The following is a 24,089-nucleotide window of genomic DNA, read 5'->3' on the forward strand; positions in this document are numbered from 1 at the left end:
TCCTCTGTATCTGGAGGTAGCTTCCCAGAGTTTCAGACAGTGCATTCTCTCTCTTCACTTGATACCAGATGATTTTTTTAAAAAATGAAAATACCAGGGATTGAACCTAGGGATTTCTGCAGGCAAAGCATGCCGTCTACCACCAAGCTATGGCTCCTTCCCCAAAGAGGTTCACCAAAACCTGTGTTTCACCCATCTTTGTCCCCATGAAGTTACATTTGCTCACGTTCCTTTGCGTTTTGCCTCACCTTCGCATTTCCTCTGCTATGTCGAGACTGGTCCGGCTTTAGAGTGCAAGATCCATGTCTTTCCTGCTTCTGCCAAAAGGTCTGGCACACTTGTAAGGCCCTTTTTGCACACCCACCCACCAATACTCGAGTATTTGCCATTGGTGATGGCAATCTACTTGAAGTGCTCTACACACCCAACAGATCCTGGTAGCAATGAAGCAGCGCAGTCCAAAGTACTCTGTTCTGCTCTTTAAAGAACAAAAACCCTGCTTAAACATTTCCCTGCAAATAGAAAGCTAAGCATGAGCTGGGTTAGTGGTTTCTTCCCCAGTTTTCTGTTTGATTACCTTCTTCTATTGTTTTTACACATGGGGAAAGCATTCACGAAGGACACCCCCAATCTGAAGTGGTACGGTCCACTCTGCACCTCCAGATTCTCCCATCTCATTCTTCTGCAAGATGTCAACCAGGTCCTTTCTATGAAGAGTCCCATGTGGTCTTCATCTGACTTTTGTGGTAGAACTCAGTACCTCTTCTTGATAAGCTGTACGCCAGGCATCCCCAAACTTCGGCCCTCCAGATGTTTTGGACTACAATTCCCATCTTCCCCGACCACTGGTCCTGTTAGCTAGGGATCATGGGAGTTGTAGGCCAAAACATCTGGAGGGCCGCGGTTTGGGGATGCCTGCTGTACACCATTTCCCATTCAAATCTCACTGTGGCCTGTGCAAGTATCCCAAAGCTTTCTTGTGGGAGGGGCAGGAAACACATTTAAAAACAATTTCCTAGTTGTCTTAATGATGCCTCATAATCCATGCAGAAGGCTCCAGGTTTCATTTTCAGCATCTCTCGGTAGGACTGGGAAAAGACCCCCACCTGAAATTCTGGAGAGTTGCTGGCAGTGAATGGAGACAGGACTGAGCTAGACTGACCAGTGGTCTGATTCAGTACAAGGTAGCTTCTTATGTTCCTACTGCAACTGGTTTTTGCATGCTATGTCAAACACATGTTCCTACTGCAACTGGTATTTGCATGCTATGTTCCACTACAACACAGCAGGGACTGTGTTGTCCCAGCGGGAGTTCTTGCAAACATATAGAAAATATATGTGCCACAAAAATTGGAGCCTTTCACTCAAGGAAAGGTGGTGGTGGAGGAGGAAGAGAATTGTATTGTGCCAGATAAAATAAGCATGGCTATTCAAATGCCAAGTACTCGATGCTGTTCCCTGTAGTTCTCAAAGGAGACCTTAGAAGCTGCTATACTTTTAGTTTTAAAATCAGAAGGTATGAGAGGGATTATGGGTGCCTCACGATGTTTCATTCAGACCTTGATACAGCCTGCTTGCCCCATGGTTTCATCCACTTGTGGTGCCCTCAAGCTGGCAGCCAAAGTCCTGCTCCCGTCTAACTTATTGTGACCAGCAAGAGGGAAGAGAGAACTCATAAGCTCATAGAAAGACAAGATGCTTTGGCTTAAATCTTTTAATATAAAAAATTCACTGATGTACAAAAATGCTAAAATGTGACAAACTGTTCAAAATACTGGGATCGACTCTCCTGTTACACGGCTGTTGAAAAACAAAAACAAAAGCCAAACCGAACTTGGTTAAGAAGCAGTGAAATGTACATACATCACACCTCACTGTCTACTCAAGAGCAAATGGCATCTCCAGCTGGCCTCCCTGGGTGGCAGGCTACTCTCGATGCACCAGCACAAACAAGCCCAGTAGAAAGAGGACAGTGTACTGTGGGGGGGAAAGACAAAAGGATTTGAGCTGTCAAACATACAGATAAGAATGCACAGTTGTGATTTGTAGAATAGAATGGAAGACAGGCTATGATACAGGATTCTCAAGATTTCATAGAACCACAACATCCCAGTTTAACAAAACAAAAACAAAAAACCTAACAAAAAAAACCTAATTAAAAATGTGGGTTGCTATTTTTCGGGGGGTGTTATTGAGTTGTTTTTGTTTTTGTTTTGATTATGTAATTTCGGTTTTTATATTGTGATTTTATCCTGTGAACTCCCTGAGACCTGTGGGTATAGAGTGGAATAATAATAATAATAATAATCTCATCAAGGTGGCAAACTAATACCTGGACAGTGGACCATACCACCACCTTCAGATTACAGGTGGGGTTTACATGATGGGATCAAACCCACCCCTGCTCTTCCCTCCCTCCCTCCCTCCCTCTCTCTCTCCACACAGAAAGCTAGATGTCAAAGGAGAAATGGTTCTAGTTTAGCCTTCACCCTGACTGCGCTAGTTTTTTATATTCAGGGATTTATTTTTTAATGGAGGGATTAATCATGTAACACGCACACCCCAATCTGAAGTGGGACATCCCGGGGACAGGGTTATCACCTTCTTGAGGAGCAAGCCCGAAGAGATGCAATGGAAAATGTCTAGAATATGTATAGTTTCTTTACCCGTTTGGAAATCAGAGCAAGTCTGAGTGTGGGATGGGCTGCAATTCCTTGGCTTTCCCTATCATGCTAAGTCCTCATCAATGCCTCCCCACCTTATGTATTCTGGCCTTTCCTCATCCCCAGTCCATGCCCAAAGAGTTAAACAAAGCTCCAAGCTCTGCAAAGGGGGGGTGGGTAGAGAGGATGCTCAAACACTGCGATCACATAATTAGAAGCAGATTCACATTGTCTGATCTGTTTAAAAGGGGCTCAGGATCTCAATCTGGGACGGTATCCGACTCACTCATCCTGCCAATGCAAGGATTTCCACTTGCACAATGGAACTTCCTGTCCCCTTTCCTCTTCCCATGTGCCCCCCCCATCTGCTCCACGAGGTTGGGGGAACCCTCAGAGTCAATTTAGGGGATATACAAGCAGAGGAGAGGAAGGAATTCTGTTGCACAAGTGGAAAGAACTGTGAAGAACTCCATTCCACTAACAATTTTTCTACATAAAAGCTTCCCGCATAAGGGAGGAGATAATCTCTCCAGCAGATGAACTGAGTGGAAGATCATACCTTAAATTTTGGGTAATCGTTCATAAGGATGGTCACTATTCCAATGTATGGCACAAATCTAAAAAGAGAGAGATTATGCCACCGTTAGACACTCATTGGGTTGACTGTTGGTTCTGAAGATGCATTCGATAGATAGATAGGCCACATGGAGGAAAAACAAGAAGGCAGACTCCTGAAATGGTACCATTTCAGAGAGGTGGGGGAACGCAACATTTGCATGCTTCCTCCCCGCAAATTCTGCAAGTCAAAAGTTAGCACATTGAGGGAGAACTTCTACCCCAGCCCCTCCCCTCCTGGTGCTAGTTTCTTTTTACTATTAATAAAGAGGAACGTTAAAAAATGTGAGGTAAAGAGTGACAGCTTCACAGGAAATTGAACATGCAAGGTATGCTACACATCGTCCCCTGCTGGCTCATAGCTTACCCTCTTGCTCGCCCCACCACGTCTTTCTTCTCCAGCCAGTGCTGGCCTTGCTTGTACAAGCCTCTGTCATCAACAGCATTATTGTCACCCTTCGTCAAGAACTTGATGTCTCCGTTTTGTCTTGGGGAGGAAAAACCAGAGTTAGGTAGCTGCTGAAGGACAACCAAGGCAGAATCCAGCAACTTTTTTAAATTAAAAAAACCTGTAAAACTGGTGTGCCTCTCATTTCTCTGGACAGGATGCCGTTACACAACAGGGTTACAGCCAGATGTGTGCAAAGGTCAGAAATGTAACAAAACATGCCTGCCCCAGAGAGAGAAAATGAATGGGATGCATTTCTGGGAGAGATTCTACAAATTTTTTATTGTTGATTTTCATTACGTTTATTAGTCACCTCCCGTGAGACACCCCAAAGCAACTACAATATAAATTATGCACCTTCAGTCTGAGACAGACATGTTGCATGCACACACACACACGCTTGCACACACACCCCACTACTGGGATACCCTGTCAGGTCCAGCAGACTACAGGTTTTAAGGGATGTTGCAAAGCTAAAGGACAGAGAAAATGTTACAGTCAAGCAATTGGGAAGGGGATCACATTAAAAGTAGTTCCTTTCAAAAAGACAGACAGTTTATTTGGTCATTGCATATATACTTTTATGAGAATAGATGTGAGAGGCCTTCTTACAAACATAGGATGCAAGATGGGTTAAAAGAATAAAACAGTCCAATAAACTCAGCGGACGACGACGGGGAACAGGAACAGCAACATTCATCCAATAAACTGTGCCGAAGCATAAAATAGCCATGGTTTAGATTCCACAGCTATTCCAGAACTGCAAATACCCCCACTAACCCAAGGAAAGAATGCTATTTCCTGTGTTATTTCCAAGCCAGCCAAACACATTCAGACATCACATACCCTTATCTTGTGATCTTTAAAGGATCAGGAAGAAGCTTCTTCTTCTCCTCAAGCACTGGGCTTAATAAAACTATTCCAGGTTTAACCAAACTACAGTTTGCTGTTCTGAATCACTAACCTGTGATTTGAACAAACCATTCAAATACGATTTCAAAATGAGGATCAAATCATGGCTGCACTCCTGGTTCAGAGGGTTTGCTCAAGCCAGCTCGATGGTTTGGATGCAACGGCAGACTGTGGTTTGTTCAAACCACAAAGTAACAAATGAAACTGAGCATAGAAGAGGAGAAGGGATTGCACCAGCACAGAACTTGTTCTCTAAACCATGGTGATGTGACATCTGAACACAGCCACTGTCTGGAAAAGGATCCCAGCATAAAGCGACATGTCAACAGACTTTTGCAGCGATCGCCATCCAGAAAGGCACACATACTTTTCATGAATTTTCAAAACCCGATGCACTATTGGAATTTCCCTTCCTTCTATCCTAAAGACCACGATTTCGCCCACTCTGATTGGCTCCTCGATACGATTGGTTAAGAATAGGAGATCTCCTCTGTGAAATGCAGGCTCCATACTGCCACTGGAAAACAAAGCCACCGGTTAATGAGCACAGCGTTTATGTCCTGACATATCATCACCCAGGGTGGTTTTGAAGAGCTATAGGACTGATAGAATGGAATATTCAAACTACACCAGCTATCACTTTAAGAATGAAACACATCTGGAATTTTCATGTACACGCAAAGAAATACTCCCAGGAATCTAATTCCTCCTGTGCTGCAGTAAGGGGCTTTTATTGATTCTCTCCATCACCAGCATTATTTTATCCCAGGCACTGCTAGGCCATTACTTATGTCTGGGAAATGGCAAAGTAATTCAAAATCCTTAACCTTTCAAATTTTGCAATCATTGATCTAGTGCAGGCAGAGATGCTGAACTTTGTAAGCACTGTGCATCTGTATGTTATGCCTGCAGTCGCCAGGAAATACTGACATTCAGACAAGGAAAGCAAAGGCAAAGAGGAAGTCTTCTGGTGTCTCATTTCAAGCTCTGGCAGAAGATCTGCAGATAGTGCAAGCCAGTGCAAGCCATCAGCCATATGGGATGTAAACTTAGGGATAAAGCTTTGGAATATTATTTGGCTATTGCAAGCTTCATCAACCTGGGGCCATCCAGATGTTGTTGGGACTACAACTCCCATCAACCCTTATAGAAAACAACTACATCTGAATGGCCCCAAACTGGGGAACATCGGCTTAAGACCAGGGTTTTCTCCAGAGCTGCTTCTTCCTGTATGAACATTTTAGAGAAGATTGCACAGCATCTGAAGCCCTTCTTACAGTCCCACCACTGATGGAGGTTTGGCTCATAGGAACACAAGAGATGACCTTCTCAGTAGTGGCCCCATACTGTGGAACAACACCCTCAGATGGGTGTATTTGGTATCCTAAGACTGCCCCCTTTCAGTGTGTGTGTGTGTGTGTGTGTGTGTGTGTGTGTGTGTGTGTGTGTTTTAATTAAAGCATTTTAGGATTTGTTCCATCTTTAAGGACTTTGTTTATATTTTAATCAGTTTTATTGTTAGGGTATTGATTCATTTTGTTTGTTGTCATGTGTCTTGTATCTGCATTGCAAAGAAAGCTGGTATAGACATGTTATCGTAAGTATAGGTAGCAAATGTTTTAGGTGTGTCCAATATGTGCACAAACGCACAAGCGTGTATCATGTCGAACCAGGAAGTGACCCTAAAATGTCACAAGAAGGGGGCAGAACAGGGTGCATGAAGGCTTTTCCATGGATGTTCAGCTAACATACTATTTCATACAATCGTGCTATGACCTGGAACGCAACCCTCGCGCAAATGGGGAGTTGCCTGTATATAAAATCCAGCCCACCCGAAGCTCCTTTACTGTACTGCCACACCTGACAATGGGAACTTTCTGAAGAAGTAATGAGCTCTACAGGAGTCATGGACATGATACACTCTTTTCCACAAGTCCATTTCATGGTATGGCTGTTAATGTTTAAAGCAGGGATGGGGAACCTGTGCTGTCCAGATACTGTTGGACCAGGACTCCCATCATCCCTGACCATTGGATAGAAGCTGGAGGTCAAGAACATCTGGAGGGCTGAAGGTTCCCCATTAAGTGGACCCAACTGCATGCAGAAGGCAGAGAGATAAAAATTCACAAGGCCTTCTATCCTTGCAGCTAAAAGAGCCAGAAAAGAAATACACTGCCAGCTCTCTCAGGACAGTCTGTATTGAGGAAGCCAGGAAGCTGCACACTTTATTGTGCCTTTTAGTCTTCCTTGCCAGCTGACTTGGACTACTGATCTCTTGGCAGCCTTTCTTTTCATTTCATACGCTTTAATATGTGGGTAAGCAAGAAACGCACCTTGGCTCTTCTCAAGCTGTGGGTCCATATTTTCCCTTTTACGTAACAGTTTAGTACAGATTATTCACATTGCTGGCTCCATTAGAGAAGCAGCTTCAAAGGCAGCTGAAGAAGACCTAGGTAACCCTGGGAGTATATGAAGACCTGCCAGCATTTTACTACTATAATCAAGCTATTAGAAACCCCATAGTTCAAGTGGCCACCAGTGGAGACGGTCTGGCCTGCCTCACAGCAAAATGCAGGTTCAGAAGTCTGGATAGCTTTACTGTCTCCTTCTGCTCTGCAGTTCCAGTTTTAAGCCCACCCCGCTCCCATTAAAAGGGCCTCAGGTGGCACGTCTGGGAAAGTATTACACTGGAAGTCTTTGTGGTCTGCTGTCAATCAAAGCAGACAGCACTGAACTAAATAGCCCAAGGAGCTGACTTCATATGAATAGATATGTTCATATTCCTAGAATGCCTCCCCCCAAGGGCCAATTACTCTCTTCTTCAAAGGATCTCTCCCTCCCTACCTTAAAAGTGCAATGCCTGTCTTGAAAAATACAGTTTACTTAATAATGGACAGGCCTTTTTGCACTCTGTCACCCAAGAATCGCACCCCTTACGTGGTGGGCTTTTGAATATTTTAGGGTTTGCGCCCTGTCTTTTTACAGATGTTTGAATAGCAGTTTCTTGCTATTCTGGGTTTCATAGGCCCTTCTGTCAAGCTGGCAGTGGTGAAAGGGTCTGTGCTGGTTGGCGGAGGCCATGCCCAGAAGATGCTCCAGCCCAGACAAAAGCCATTCCAGGCTCTCTGAGCTCCAGCAATCCTTGAGGTCTCACCCTGAAAGCAGAGATTCCCAGCACAGTTTTACCTAAGCACGACCACGATGGGGCTTTCACTGCCCGTTGCCACCATCAGCCCCTTCCAGATCATCAGCGCTGAGGAAACGATCATCCCAAAGTTCAGCACCTGGTAATACAGCTGGGAGGGGGTGAAGGGGACAAGGGTGAGGCAGGCATTGAGAACACAAAAGCCACCCCCTCCCCTGCCCAAGATACATAGGCACAAAGATCTCTCTCAAGAGAATCCCCGCTCCCAAAAGCCCACCCTGCTTTCTCTAACTCTAGTTGGCAAACTTGTTTCCTCTGCAAGTCCCATCACTGTCAACAGCACTACTTGGGAGTAAGTGGAGTGCAACCAGCAGCTTGCCCAGACATACACTTGCATTTGAATTCGCAAGCACTGTCAAAACAGTTCAAACCCAGTTCAAATAAAGTGGTTTAAACTGGCAGCTTTAAATTTAAAAAGCAGAATATTCTGAGACTCGATACTGTCTGGAGGTCAACATACTGGATCTGAATTTTAATGACTATGCCCACTTTTGCACTTCAATCATTCATCAGACCTGGAGGGTTGATCATGGGTTTTGTGGCCCTTTGCCCCAAAACAGGTGAGTCACACTTGCTCTTCAGTGCTCTGCTGTCTCCTTGGGGGATACTGAAGACTAGTTTGTGCACAGTGGCCAATTAATGGACTTCCAATCTTGCAGCAGGATGTTGGGACTTTGGATGGCTTTATAGGCACTCTGTGCTAAACAGCTCAACTCTTCCTGTATTTACTGGTAGCAAATCACCTTGAGTCCAGCAGCTGAACACTGCTTCATGCAAGTGTGGCGTGATAACACCCCTTCCCACCACACCTTCAAGCTGCATTCTGAGCCACACTTACTGGAAAGTAAATTCTTTTCAATTGATAGCACTTACTTCTAAATAAACAAGCATGAGTTCATATTGCATGGCTTCAATCCTTTGCAAACAGAAGCAAGCTCCACTAAACACAGCAGGTCTTACTTCCAAATAGCCGTATCTACAATCTGTTTGCTCTTAATCTCCAGTTGAGCCAAGGAAAAGGAAAAAGCATCCTTTACCTGGGCAAATCAACCTTTAAGCATAGTGGGAGCAAGTCTGATCCAGGGTGGGTCACAACAGCATTATCACCATGCAATGATGCAAATATATGGTAAAAAAATTAAGAAATCTGTCCCCAAATTCATGCTTGGTTAAAGGTGACTCCAAGGTTGGAAAAGGTTGAAGATACCTGCCAAACACCATTTCAAAGCTATCTAAGGCACATACTGTATTGAAATCAATGGGGTTTCTTTCTAAATAAAGATGTATAGCCTCAGGCTGTAAGCCAGGGGAGGGACATCATGTAACATGAAATTTCATAAGATTGCCACCTTAGACATGACTGACTTCTGAGTAAAATTGCTTTGCACACAGCAAGTGGCATACTACTGGAATTATGCCCAATTCATGGCAGAAATCTATAATTATCCCAATCTTTAAGAAGGGGGACAAAAAGCTGCCATCCAACTATCGACCAATAAGCCTATTGTCAAATATTGGGAAATTGTATACAAAACATCTATTATCCAAGTTAACCTCATGGCTTGATGCGAACAACATCATAGGCCCAGAGCAGGCAGGGTTCAGGCCAGGGAAATCCACCCTACATAACTGTATAGTGTTATCCAATCTAGCCGGCAAGTACACGAGGCACCATAAGGAAGGCTTATATGTGGCCTTTTTAGACCTTAAGGCTGCTTTTGACTCAGTCGATAGCGGGCTGTTATGGTCCAAACTGGAATCACTGGGCTTAGATCCTAGGTTATTTTTCTTGATTAAAAAACTCTATTCCAGTCATCCCCAAACTTCGGCCCTCCAGATGTTTTAGACTACAATTCCCATCATCCCTGACCACTGGCCCTTTTAGCTAGGGATCATGGGAGTTGTAGGCCAAAACATCTGGAGGGCCGCAGTTTGGGGATGCCTGCTCTATTCAAATAATACCTGTCGTATAAGAATAATCCCAGGGGACGAGGTGCCAGACCCTGTTGTTATAAATTGAGGCGTGAAACAGGGCTGTGTACTCGCGCCTTCCCTTCTGAACCTTTTCTTAAATGACCTCGCCCCATTATTAAAATTTGTGGATGCCCCAAACTCAATGGATCCAAAATCCCAATCCTTCTATATGCAGATGACATGATCCTGCAAGGGCTTCCTTGCTAGCTAGGTTCAACGCCAACCCCTCTAACGTCCTCAGGGATAGGTTCGCATGGACGGCAGAAGGAGACAGGATCTGCCCATCTGGTTGAAACTTTAGCTCATATGGTCCTTAAATGTATGACATCCGCCAGTAATACCTGGACCAACTATGTATCCCTAAATGGAAACTGGAGATAAGAGGTTATACGCTTCCTATTACAGGGGAAAGACCGGGAGCGTAACCAAGATTGTAGCTAAATTCCTCTATTTGATCTTTTGCTGTCGAAGTACACTACAGGATCCTGCCCCCATTGGATACCCATAGAGGTGAAATAAATTGCTGGCCTTCTTTCCCCTTTGGCAAGTGACTGTTCTGATTAGCTGGTGACAAGATTGCACTGGATTATGTATTTTAAATGTTTGGAAATGATGCCAATAAAGGTTAAATGAATGAATGAATGAATGATAAACATACAGGTGTCAACCTAGCAGACGGAAGCCCCCTGTTCTCTTAAAACAATGTGCTATGTGAAGAGGGCCCATTGCATAGGGGGAAAGCCACAATCCAACAGGCAAAGCACCTGTTTTGCATGCACAAGGTCCTAGGTTCAATCTCCAATGGCATCTTCAGGTTGGGGGAAGCTCCTTGCCTGAAGACTCCAGAGAGCTACTGCCTGTTAGTACTGACAATAATGAGCTAGATGGACCAATGAGTATCCTGACTCCCAGCTTCCTATGCTCTATGTCAGTGGCTCTCAAAGGTTGTGGTGGGAAGATTCAAGGGCAGAGAAAGATTTATGTGTAGTTTAGCACAGTACAGTGGTACCTTGTGTTACGTACTTAATCTGTTTCGGAGGTCCATTCGTAACAGGAAGCTGCCCGTAACATGAGGCGCGCTTTCTCCAATGGCACCTCCCGCTGCTGCTGCGCCGCTGGAGTGCGACTTTGGCTCGCAACCCAGGGCAAAGGTCGCAACAAGGGGCATCTACTTCCGGGTTAGCGGAGCACGTAACCCGCAGAATTCGTAAGGGGGGCGGTACGTAACACGAGGTACCACTGTATCAAAATTATTATTTTTATTTACAGAACGTGCATAGGTATCTTTTCAAAATGAGAGCAAGAGCACCATGTGATACCGAGGACAATCCTAGCTGTGTTGTCCAATGTATTTATACTGAATTAAAAAGTCTGTGTGGTGCGAGCAAAGTTTGAGAACCACGGCTCTATGCTGTCTGTCCTAAATATACAGCCAGCAAGGTTTTTTTTTCATCATTAGGTGGCTCCTCCCTGCATCCAAGTTAAGGGAGGGAGGGGTATCAAAGTCTAATATTGACTCTATTAATGTTTAATTGTTTTTTTCAATTACCCCCCGCCGCCTCCCCTATGTTTTTAGCTTTCCTTGGTTTTATCTGCAAGCCGCCTTGGGTCCCTGTCAGGGAAAAAGGCGGGATTTAAGTTAATTAAACCTCCCCCCCCAAGCCCCTTCCTCCTCCTTGAGCACAGGCTTCTCAAGGCGACCTCTCAGGCCTTTGATCCTATGAAGCTGCACAACCTCCCCCCTTCGGGGCTGCTGCTCCCCTCCCCCACCCTTTTCTCCCCCCTCCTCTCTCCAGGGCTGCAGCCCCCCTTCCCTCCCCCCTCCTTCCCTCCCCCTCTCTCCCTCGGGGGCCGCAGCTCCCCGTCCCCTCCGGGCGTCCGCGCACACCTGCCGCTTATTCATCCGCCGAACATCGTCCAAGAAATCCAGAGAAAGCATCACGAGGGGACTTGGGGAGGGAGAGGTGGGGGGAACAAAAAAAAAATGCCAGCACCGGGAAAACCAATGGGGCCCCTCACTTCCGCTTCCGGTCGCCTGACACCGCTTCCGCCCACCCCGACCATGGAGATCCATTCCCCAGAGCGGCCCGAGGGAAGCTGGTCCTCCCCGCCCCTTTCCTAGCCGGACGGGAGTTCGCGTGCCTTCCGGAGCTGCTTGCGCGGAGGAAGATGAAGGGATGTGGGGAATCAGGGCAGAAGAACGTTTAAGAAACCGAGGCGCTTATATTAAAATATGATTTTTATTAAATTTTGTTTTACAATTTCAGAAAAACATTTCACATACTGTACTTGAGATCTCCATGACTTCCTTTCTTCTCTTTCCATGGCCCATTTTATATATCTTATATCCCTGCATATTTTGCAGAAACTATATCAATCGGTTTTTCATTATTACATCCATCAAAACTTATTTAGTCTGCCCTACACTGTTGAATTTATCTTAATGCTGCCAGTTTTCAGCTGTACACAAATCATTTTCCATATATTCAACAAACGTTTTCCAAACGTCTTTCAACGTAGGTTCTTCTTGTTCTCTTATTCTAAGTCTGCAAGTTGTGCATGTTATAAGAATGTTAGGGTCTTATATATATAAAATAAATATTCATAAATGTATAAACCACATCTCTAAAACCCCACAGAAAAAAGTCCTAAAACCATTTTGTCTCCCAAATGACCGATATATTTCTTTGCAAGGTCAAAGGAAATGGGAAATCTCCCCATTGTCTCTTTGCTCACAAATCCTGTTTCAAGGGCACATTTAAGATATGAATAGGGTGAACCTGTGACCTGGATCCAGGGATTGAGTAGTTATCATAACAAGAGTGGCCAGGATGCCCAGGTAATCCAATCAGGTAACCTGGCAGACAGGATAAAAACAATGCACTCAGATCCCCTTATCTGATGTACGTATGATGTATTGGAGGGGTGGTCTTGGACTGCAGGGTGGGCAATTTAAAATGTCTATATAAGAGCAGGCATACCTTTGTCCTGGGTCCTCCTCATCTCTCCTGTGTGTGGGGAGCACCCTGTTGCAACAGCTTTAATAAAGATCAGGCTTAGTAGCTGCTTTGCTTCTCAATATTATTTGTTCGGCCTCTTATTTTCTCCTACCGATCGAGAACCTACGAAGGACTCTATAAGGGCTCTTGTGGACCCCATAAGGGAAAGGGAGCAGTTTTTGTTTACACATGCATATTATGTCAACTTAAGTTTGGGTTGGGACCTCGCTCAGATTCCATTTTGGGACTAACACAAAAAGCCGCAGTTGTTACACACATAAATAACATTTTCTGACACCTGGGGAAATTTCAGTCTGAATTATCCCCAATGGATAGAACTTTGTGATTTTAAGCATTCCCCCCCCCCAATTAATTATAAATCATTTCCCAATATTCATTTACCCTTTTGTATGTCTACCACCATGAGTTTGACCAAACTGCGGGAGGCAGTGGAAGACAGGAGTGCCTTGCGTGCTATGGTCCATGGGGTCACGAAGAGTCGGACACGACTAAACGACTAAACAACAACAACGTCTACCACATATGAAAGAACATTCCCTCCACCTCTACACTTCCCCGAGGTGCTTTTTTTGTTTTATTCACGTGTGTGTGTGTTTGTAAATTAGACTCACAGAGTGCATTTCCTTTTTTATTGCAGTGGTTTGGAAAGAGCATTTATGAATTGCATTTTCCCATCCTGTCCAAAGAGGTAAAGGAGCAGCTTTCTGTGCTCCTCCTTTATTAGCACAACATCCCTGTAAAGTAGGCAAGGCTGGGACTTGAAGGTCGCCTGATGATCACCAAACCTGCTCTGTTGCAACTCCCAGCAGCTGCTCCACCCCTTTGCAGTGACGAGAGACAGCAGGGCTTGTTGTTTGCTTCACCCCCCAATTTAATAAAATGGAAACAATATTGCTCTCTATTATTTCTGGCAATTATGCTTTAAGAGCAGACCACCACAATGCACCTTGCACTCCATTAGTTTTAATCTTGGACAGGCAGGAAATTATGTAGAGCCTCATTGATGCGTCTCCTATTGACTTTCTGTTTGTCATGATGCATTTAAAGGACAGGAGCCCTGATAGGTAAATATCATGCTTTTGGGCCCAGTGCAGTCAGGCCAGGATCAGTGTAATATGCTCAAACCATCTTCTCCTGGTGAACCACCTGGTCATCCAAATCTGCACTTGCTGAAGTTTCCAAACTGTATTCAGAGACAGCCCTATGTATAACACATTGCAGTAATCCAGGGGTAGGCAACCTAAACCAATCGCCTTCTCAATTCGGCCCATGGACGGTCCGGGAATCAGTGTATTTTTGCATGAGTAGAATGTGTGCTTTTATTTAAAATGCATCTCTGGGTTATTTGTGGGGCATAGGAACTCATTCATTCCCCCCCCTAAAAAAAATTGTCCGGCCCACCATATGGTCTGAGGGACGGTGGACCGACCCACGGCTGAAAAAGGTTGCTGACCCCTGCAGTAATCTAACCTAGAGGTTATCTGAGCACAGATTACAGACGTTAGACTATCCCTGCCCAGATAGGGGTGCAGCTGGAGAAATGCAGTCCGCACCACTGAGGCCACCTGAGCCATTGGATCTAGGAGTAACCCCAAGCTCCGTACCCGGAGGGAGTGCAGCCTCATCAAGAACAGGCCCCCCTCAAATCTATCCAGTCTTGGGAACCGCCCACTAACACAGTACCTCAGTATTATCTGGATTGAGTTTCAGTTTGTTGGCTCTCATCCAGTCCATTACCCAGGCAATACATTAAGTCAGGGGTCAGCAACCTTTTTCAGCCGGGGGCCGGTCCCCTGTCCCTCAGACCATGTGGTGGGCCGGACTATATTTTGGAAAAAAAATATGAACGAATTCCTATGCCCCACAAATAACCCAGAGATGCATTTTAAATAAAAGGACACATTCTACTCATGTAAAAACACACCGATTCCTGGACCATCCGTGGGCCAGATTAAGAAGGCGATTGGGCCGCATCCGGCCCACGGGCCTGAGGTTGCTTACCCCTGCATTAAGTACTGAAATCTGAGAAGGAACTTAATGGTGGTGGGATCAGTTTGGTTAGAGGAACCGGCCTTATGGAGGAACAATACACAATGCAGTATCATGCTAAGATGACATATGCAGTATTGGAAATAATTTCTCTAAAACAGTGTGTGAGAGCCACTGTGACACAGTGTATTAGGACTGGTTGAGATTATTGCATCAGGCTTTCTTTCTTTTCTTTTTTAAAAAATGGGTGATTATGTTGGAACAAAAACAAGTGTCTTGGGACCTGACTTAATGCGGCACACTCATATGTCACACATGTTGGACTCATGCCGTTAGACTCTTGATGGTTTTGCTGTAACAGACTAATAAGGCCACACTGCCGGAAATCATATTGGAGAGCATTGCCATTTTGGTTCATAGCTGGAGCTACTGCAGAGTTCTTTTTGGAAAGGGCATATACTGTACAAGGGTCATGAGTTTGCCTCTGGAACACTAAATGTGTATCTAATACTCAGGTGTGCATGTAACTGCCTAAGAAACCAAAATTATCTACTGGCTGGAGAGGGATCATGTTTCCAATTGCGCAACCTCATATTTATTGCGGAGCAGGGAAACGCTGATATTGGCAGCTGTTAAATCTGACAGAAGCATTCAGATGCTACCTCTGACAAGTCACCCTCTCCCCACTTTGCTAGCAAATCTTTCTAGATTTTATTGCACAGTGGATGTAATCTGGAGGCATTAAAGTAGGCTAGGGCAATGAAATTCAGCTGAGCCTTCCCAACTGCTGAATGTTGGCAAGTTGCAATCCTATACACTTACCTGGGAATAAAGCCCACCGAGCACAGCAGAACTTACCTTTTGAGTAAAACATGTATAGGATTACACTGCTAGAAAACTGCAAAGGAGGGTGGGAGAAAACTGGGACACAACATAAAACTGCTGAGCTAAAAGCCACAAGTGACAGGAGCAGATTGCACACCATGCACTTATTGTTCTCTCGTGAGGCAAATTTCATAAAACAAGAGAAGGCAAGAGAACAGTCTCCTTAGTAATAAAAAGGTAAAGGTAAAGGACCCCTGGCAGTTAAGTCCAGTCGCAGACAACTCTGGGGTTGCGGCGCTCATCTCGCTTTACAGGCTGAGGGAGCTGGCATTTGTCCACAGTTTTCCCGGGTCGTGTGGCCAGCATGACTAAGCTGCATCTGGTGCAATGGAACACCGAAAGCAGAGCAGCGCATGGAAACGCCGTTTACCTTCCTGCTGTAGCAGTACCTACCTGTATTTATCTACTTGCGCTGGCATGCTTTCGAACTGCTAGGTTGGCAGGAGCTTGGACCGAGCAACGGGAGCTCACCCCGTTGCGAGGATTCGAACCACCGACCTTCTGATCGGCAAGCCCAAGAGGCTCAGTGGTTTAGACCACAGTGCCACCCGCGTCCTCTCATGCATAGCATGAATTACAGCCTTGAGGGGAAGAACTGAAAGGAACTGGCTGCCTATGACCCATCATGGCCCTCAAACCCTGAACTCAGGAGGGTGGGGAAGGCCTTTGCTTCCTTAAAGGAGGGCTTGCTGCCCCACACATGGAAGAACCACAGTATTAGAGAATGGAGCCTGGCAGCCACACATTGTTAGATGGTTTTATTTGAAATACTTTGAAGTAAACATTATAGCAAGGCACAAATGCCACTGCAGATTAAATAGATATGTGATGGCTTGGGAGGGACACCCCCCTCCCCACCCCCTGCTATTGTTACTATAGCTAGGCTACCTTGTAAAACATTCCCTAGACTAAAATGTACACAGTATCAAAAAATACAAAGGGTTTTTATCAAAACACATTTCAGACGAGAAAGTGAGCAATTCAAATGCAATAAGATAAATAGTTTTTTTCCCTTTTTTAAATTATTTATAGTAAACAATGAGCAGGGTTCAGACTCAAAACATAAAAACCGTATAAAAAAAGTTAAGTATTACACAAAGCATGAGGATAAGCACAGGTGAGGGGGGAACGGCACAGACGGGGGAGACGAGTCAATGCAAGTGTGGAAGGGAAACTCCAGAATCAATTCGGCCAATTGAGCAAAGGCGGGAGGGGCAGGGAAGAGATGTAAATGTAGTTCCTCAAGAGCAGGAGCACTTGGAAAAGGAAGAGGCAGGGAGATCTCTTGGAGCAAGCGTCTTCGGCACCAACCAATTTCTTGTCCTCACTTTGCTGGGGGTGATCTGGAAAGCTCCATTCTCAAATGACGATACCTGGCAGCTGGATATGTCAACAGACAGACTCTGCTTCCTTGAATACTGATTCTCCTGCAGCGCCCTTTGCACATGATTGAAATTCTTACGGGACTATCCTGCTCTGGCTGATACAGCAAGAGAAGGAGCCAAGCACAGGCAGAACAATATGCTAAACTTACAAGGAGGGATAATCTTGAGACTCTGGGCCGGATCACACAGGGCAGTTTAGGCATGAGAGACGACGTGGGAGCAAACCCTCTAGTGTAGACATTTACTCGTGCAAAGTTTTATCACGTACGCAACCCAATTCTTATTTAAGTGTCATATGCCCAGTGAGAGAAAGGCATCCTGCAGTCTATCATATATGTCACTAAATACTCCCAGGCCAGGTATGTGCATGTGGGGTAATTAGTGCAAGCTTGTACTAAGAAGCTCCAGCACAACCTGGCCCAGTTCTGAACACAGGAGAGCTCCAATTGGAGCCTTGTTGTAAAGATGCAGCTATCTGAAGGGCCAACGTTGAGGCTGATGATTGTATAAACACACAGCGGGAACCTAGAAACTCCATTTGTGCAAAATTTAACCCATGTTTAGTGGCACCAAATCTCTTTTAGAAAAAAAAAAGACCAATTTTGTTTTTGTGTTCTGGGTGGGTGGGGGACCAGACTCATGGAGTTCCTGAAAGGTGAAGCCAACTTGATTTTAGGGAAGGAAAGCCTCTGTAGATTCACATCTCAAGAGAAAAAGAGTTGACGCAGGCTTTGCAGCCCAGACAGAATGCCTGGCAGGCTTGGGCAAGGAACTTAAGTGGAAGGCAATGCTTGTTATGAAAAAACAGGAAAACTGAGGCTTAATGGGACAAGAGTGGTCCTGCTTTTCCTGGAAAAGGGGTGGGGGGAGACATACACACACGCACACACACAGAGCAGAAAAGTGCTCCTGACCCTGAAGGTTCAGACATGGTTCAGCTGGACATCCTCATCACATTCTACTTCCCCCTCTCATAATTGTTACATATTCAGTGCTACAGAGACGGTGGCAGTTTGCCGTTTTGATTTCCCTTCCTAATTAAAGTGAATGGAATGCACCCCACCCCTCCAATCAACACGCTCTTTAAATATTTGGAGATTTCGGATGTTTGTTCTGCGTGCTGGGCTTTTCTGCATCACAGGACGCGGGGCCACCCTCAGAGTCCTGGCTCTTTGAACCACCTCCTTCCTCGTCTGCAGTGTTCATCTTGCCATTCGGCTCTGCAAGTCCGTTCTCGCTTGTCTCCGTTTGCAGAGCCCCCTTTTCAGAATCTGGCTCAGGCTCCTCCTGTTCCTCCTCCGGATCTTTCACTTTATGAACAATGAAGAGGTGCCTGTTCAGAGAGATGTGAGATGTGTAGCACAAGCCGCAGAGCTGGCACTGGGACGTGGAGCTGTCTGTCTTGTGCCGAGGTATGTGTTCCAGAAATTCACTCTCAGCGGCCGTCGCAAATCCACACTTGGCACACTTCCAGTGTGCCTTCAGTTTTTTTGCCGGTGGATCTTCAGATCCCGATGCCGTAGTTTCCATTTGGTCCAAACCACCTGCAGATACCCTCTTTGGATATTTTGCCTAGGAAATGAACACATGGCTTTATTGCGCCAATCAGCACCGCAAGACAACGTTCCCGCCCATCTTTACCCAACCAGGAGCCCTCCAGATGTTGTTGGACCACAACTCCCGTCGGACCCACCCACCATGGCCAATGCTCAGGAATGATGGGAACCCAACAAGACCTGGAGAGTATTCGGTTTGGGAAGGCTGCCATAGGGTATCACATCCATGTCCCCTTCCCTGGCCTCCTTGCTTAGCAAACCAAGCCATTATGTGACAGAGGAAGCCTGGGCACAACTCCTGTATCCCTGATCAAGCCTTCTGCCTGGTCAAGGAACATGCTACGCCCACAGTGGCCTTGCACAGTGCTTGTGTGTGTGTACTTTCACCATGCTGTGTGTGTGCAGGGAGGAGCAAGAGCACAAAAAAAATCTCTATTACACCCTATGGAGAGCAGATCCCTTCAGATGTGGGTGCTGTACTCACAGTGGACCAGACCAGGCCATAGACTACTTACTCCCCAGATCTGATCTATTTTTATGCTAGGGATGGGAAGCATGTGGCCTTCCGGAGGTTGCTGGACTGTAGCTTCCATCTTCCCTGACCACTGGCTAAGCTTAATAGGAGTTGTAGTCCAATAACCTCTGGAAGTTTTCCATCCCTGACAGACACACAATGCAATGGAGCAGCGTTTTGGGAGGAGACGGGAAGAAAGATTTAGCAACTGCTGCCACCAATGCTTTGCATAAAAAAGGACTAAAGCTGCTGGAAGTGGATGCTCCTTCCCGATATCACTAATTGTATTAATGGCCTGATCTGCATTTCATTGTTCTCCATGTGGAAAATTCTCTGTCCCATCTCTAACGATGCCAAAAGATGTCCAACATGACCTGCCACCAGCTCCCTAGAAGCCTTTAATTTCTCCTCGCATTCTGCCTGGTTATCTTCAGTTTAATTACTCTATTAGTCCGGATTATAATTTAAGTTTCTTCAGTGCACAGGATTGTAATTTAACAAGACGATGGCTAATTTATAAGAGACATGTGCTCAGAGGATCGAGGAACTAGATGGACTGAAACTTCCCTACATATTTGTTTAAAAACCACATTTTTAATGGGAAATCTAGCAGCTCCTCCAAGAGATTCAGTTTTGTATATAATCTATATCAGGCATAGGCAACCTTGGCTCTCCAGATGTTTTGGAACTACAACTCCCATGATCCCTGACCACTGGCCCTGTTAGCCAGGGATCATGTGAGTTGTAGTTCCAAAACATCTGGAATTCAAATCCTGATGGAAATAAAAAGCTGAAAATGAATTCCACAGGCCACACAAGGAGAACAGTTCTTGAAGGAGGCAAAAAAAAAAAAAACTGGGGAAGGCAAGCACATGAGATAGAATTACATATTATTTAAGAAAAGCATGGTAGATTACTTTTGTCAAGTCTTCTGCCGGAGCTTTGGTTTTGGAGATCTGGGAAAGGTCTGGGTGTTTGATGCCGTGCATAAGGCTGATGTGGCTCTCCAGCATAGACAGCTGAGGAAATGTCTGGATTTCATCTGTGCAGTACCTTAAAAATACAAAGCAAAATAGTATCATGATATAAGTAGTATTTCTTTTTCTTTCTTTTTTTGGAAAATATTTTTATTGGATTTTGTTAATGCAGGCATCTATACAAATATATTAAGTAGAAAAGGGTAAAAAGGAATAAAAATAAAATATGCAATATAAAAATAACAAAAGGAGCAAACAGATTCATGAAAAAGAAAAGGTGTTACATCACAGGTTAAAGAGAGGATAAACACAGTTTTCCACAAATCTATGACATTTTTAAGGATGTCAAGAAGTTAACCCCAAACCTCCCTGCATAATGAAGCATGAGCATTATATCAGTAGTATTCTGCCTCTCATCCCTTACTTATTCTCCCACTTGTCTGTCGGCTCCCCACAACTATCAATATTTTGATTGCAAGTTTCTTGGGGCATGGACCTTATCTTTGGGCTTATCCAAGTAGCTCAAAAATGGACATTTTTGTTTTGCTTCAGAGGACAGTCATTAAGCCACCTGCACAAATAACCCATTCCAGTTCTGCCCCCTCAAATGGTTTCAAATGTATTATTATTACAGTGGTGCCTCGACTTACGAATTTAATCCGTTCCGAAGGCACCTTCGTAGGTCAAAAAATTTCTAAGTCGAAAAGCGCCATTGGAAACGCGATTTCCCATAGGAATGCATTGGAAATGGAAAAATTCCTAAGTCGAAGCAACCCCATCTAAAAAATCGTAAGTCGAAAAAACCCTATCTAAAACCGCCGCGGTTTCCGTTTGGATGTCGAAAAATTTGTAAGCGTGCGGCCATTTGCCCCATTCGTAAGTCGGAAAATTCGTTGTCGAATTGTTCGTAAATCGAGGTACCACTGTATTATTAAAATTTGCATATCATCCATCATCAAAAGATCACAGGGCGGTTTACATTTTAAAAACACAAAAAATACCTACCATAATAATAGAAGGCACTCCTGTCTTCCACTGCCTCCCGCAGTTTGGTCAAACTCATGTTCGTAGCTTCGAGAACACTGTCCAACCATCTTGTCCTGGGGACGACAGAGGACAAGATGGTTGGACAGTGTTCTCGAAGCTACGAACATGAGTTTGACCAAACTGCGGGAGGCAGTGGAAGACAGGAGTGCCTGGCGTGCTATGGTCCATGGGGTCACGAAGAGTCGGACACGACTAAACGACTAAACAACAACAACAATAATAGAAGAAAAACAATGATACATTGGATGACATGAGGCTTCCTCATTTTTCCTTCTTAGTTACTACAAAAGACCAAAAGCAATCTACGTATACATTCACTTCCAAGAGCCATCTATTTCTATTCCAGCAGCACCGTGGTAATGTTGGAGATTCATTCTCCGTGTTTGCATTCATGGGATTGTTGTCTTTCACATGACTGTTTATGTGTTTACATTCCACAGAGTGGGAAGTGACGAAGACAGGGTGTTTCCTGAAGTGGGAGTATTGTCCTTTGTTCACTCTCTTTGCTGTCTGATGCTAGAGAGAGGGAGCCAAGTTGCAGTGCTCCGTGTGTGTTTATCTATATATATATAAATGTAGGCATTGCGTGCATGGAGGTCACAGCCTTTCTCCGTAACTGCTGAACCGTAATGTAACAAATTTGGCCACAACGTTCCATGCCCATCAGGGAGGGATCTGGCATAATTCCCCCCCCCAAATAACCACACCTTTCACACCTAAAATAATGATTAAACACAAAAAAGTGGCGCCCAAATTAGACATCACCACCAGAAGCTCTGAAGACTCCAGCAGCATCCAACAGAAAGGCAGATCGCACGCTGCCACCTCTAAAGCTGCGCCGCCAGATGACATCGCAAAATTCCACAGCAACCAACTGAAAACAGTCCTTTTGCAGCAACAAGGCACAGCTTTTTCAATAGGCCGCAGCATTGCCAAGCAGGGAAAACTGAGTAGGCCGCAACATTCAGTAGGCCACAGGCAAAAACAAACAGAATAGGGCCTTTGACAACCGGGGGGGGGCACAAGGATGAGGCACAACAAAGGGAGGGGGGAAACATAGCCATGGGGGGGGGGAGGACCCTGAGTTAGCCAAAGCAGTGTGTGGGGGGGTGGGGGTGGGACAGGGAAAACTGAGTAGGCCGCAACATTGCCCAGTAGGCCACAGGCAAAAACAAACAGAATATGGGGCTTTCACAATGGGGGGTGGTGGTCACAGGGATGAGACACAACTAAGGGAGGGGGGAACACATAGCCATGGGGGGGGGAGGACTCTGAGTCAGCCAAAACAGTGGGGGGTGGGTTGGGACAGGGAAAACTGAGTAGGCCGCAACATTGCCCAGTAGGCCACAGGCAAAAACAAACAGAATATGGGCCTTTCACAGGGTGGGGGAATCACAGGGATGAGGCACAACAATGGGGAAGGGGGCTCACAGGGATGAGGCACAACAAAGGGAGGGGGGGAAAACACATAGCCATGGGGGGGGGGAGGTAGGACCCTAAGTCAGCCAAAGCAGTGGGGTGGGGGGGACATTTTCAGGAACATGCGTGGGGGGAATCTTATTTTTGAAACTTACAGTAGGGGAGTCAGGGTTGGGACAGGGCAGGTGAGGGGTCTCTAAAGGGAGACTCTGAAGGTCCATTTAACAGAAAAAGGTCCATTTAACAGAAAAACCCACAGTAACGCGTGGCCGGGCCAGCTAGTATGTAAATAAAATAGATTAGCTGAGTTGCTGAGGTCTGTTATGCAGTTGCGCAAGCTCTGTGGATCCGTAAGTGTGCTGATTTTAGTTGGCATCAGTCGCTTTGATGTTTGGGCAGAAGAATGCTTTTGAAGCTCCCAAACAATCGACCAGGAGGGAGAGAACATGCCAGTCGGGCATGTGTTTCTGCCAGGGTTCTACTTGCGAGTAAGAGATCCTAACCTGGCTCATTTTACAGCTCTTCTCTATACAATAGCAAAGGATAACAACTGCTTCCCTTTTAGAGAATCAATACGTAATTTAAAAAAGAATCAAGCGAGAGCAGAATCTGTTACGTCTGTGTGGAAAATGTGCCCACATTAGAACTTTCAAGACTAAATTGCCAGATGTACTTGTACAACAAAATGTACTGTGTATCAGTGAAAGTCACGATCCTGCTCAGAATCAGAGTCTCCTTGGTCATGGAAGTCATGAGAAGACGTGTCACATTTGTGTAATACAGCATTATAAAAAGATAAATACAAACCTTAACATGCGAGTCTGTTACTAAAGGTGATCATGAAAGGACTGGATGCCCATATTTTATGCACAGTTGTTTAACTAGCAAACTGTTGGCGTTTAAATACATTTATTCAACAAAATAATAATGTTGAAATACTTTCAGAGCACGCATCATTTTACAGAGTTACATTGGCGGCTACACTTTAGCAGTTAGCAGTCACCTGTAGACTTACAGGAAATCTATTTAGTGGTTTGTCTCATTTGTGTCCTCACCTTTCCCTTCAAATTACTAAGACTAGTCTCTCATTTCATCCACACCACCACCCTGGGAAGGACGCTAGGCTGAGAGGCAGTGATTTGTTCAAGGCTTCATGACTTTGAACTTGGATCTCCCACCACCAAACCAGCACTCTAGCCACTAGGTAAAAAGGTAAAGGTAAAGGACCCTTGGATGGTTAAGTCCCCTCAAAAGTGACTATGGGGCTGCGGCACTTATCTCGCTTTCAGGTCAAGGGAGCCAGCGTTTGTCCACAGACAGCTTTCAGGGTCATGTGGCCAGCAGGACTGAACTGCTTCCAGTGCAACGGAACACCGTGACAGAAGCCAGAGTGCACGGAAATGCCGTTTACCTTCCTGCCGCAGCGGTACCTGTTTATCTACTTGCACTGGTGTGCTTTCGAACTGCTAGGTTGGCAGAA

General features: G+C 45.2%; 2 protein-coding genes across 2 annotated transcripts in view; both read right to left on the reverse strand.

Moving 5' to 3' along the window:
- Positions 1-1,699: 1,699 nt before the first annotated feature.
- On the reverse strand, positions 1,700-11,820 carry SEC11A (SEC11 homolog A, signal peptidase complex subunit). Its single transcript, XM_035130764.3, has 6 exons — positions 11,706-11,820; positions 7,825-7,934; positions 5,006-5,155; positions 3,646-3,765; positions 3,223-3,280; positions 1,700-1,977 (listed from the first exon to the last, which is right to left on the reverse strand). Exons 1-6 carry the CDS (start codon positions 11,754-11,756, stop codon positions 1,927-1,929), a joined length of 540 nt encoding a protein of 179 aa, XP_034986655.1. The 5' UTR covers positions 11,757-11,820; the 3' UTR covers positions 1,700-1,926.
- Positions 11,821-16,454: 4,634 nt separating this feature from the next.
- ZNF592 (zinc finger protein 592) overlaps positions 16,455-24,089 on the reverse strand; it is a 51,393-nt gene continuing 43,758 nt past the window's right edge. Inside the window, exons 8-9 of the mRNA XM_035130763.3 lie at positions 20,084-20,219; positions 16,455-18,668 (exon numbers count right to left, since the gene is read on the reverse strand). Of these exons, the coding sequence (XP_034986654.3) occupies positions 18,180-18,668; positions 20,084-20,219 (625 nt within the window). The 3' untranslated portion in view covers positions 16,455-18,179. The remainder of the gene's footprint in view (positions 18,669-20,083; positions 20,220-24,089) is intronic.

Source organism: Zootoca vivipara, chromosome 13 (assembly GCF_965207765.1).
Source record: "Zootoca vivipara chromosome 13, rZooViv2.hap1.1, whole genome shotgun sequence".
Lineage (NCBI taxonomy): Eukaryota > Metazoa > Chordata > Lepidosauria > Squamata > Lacertidae > Zootoca > Zootoca vivipara.

Excerpts from the sequence above, each read along its gene's own strand:
- SEC11A (XM_035130764.3), bottom strand. The coding sequence starts at position 11,756 with ATGCTTTCTCTGGATTTCTTGGACGATGTTCGGCGGATGAATAAGCGG. Across the intron at positions 7,935-11,705 it reads GGCGGATGAATAAGCGGCAG|CTGTATTACCAGGTGCTGAA; the intron begins GTGTGCGCGGAC and ends ACCCCCTCCCAG. Across the intron at positions 3,766-5,005 it reads GTTTTGAAAATTCATGAAAA|ACAAAACGGAGACATCAAGT; the intron begins GTATGTGTGCCT and ends TTCCTCCCCAAG.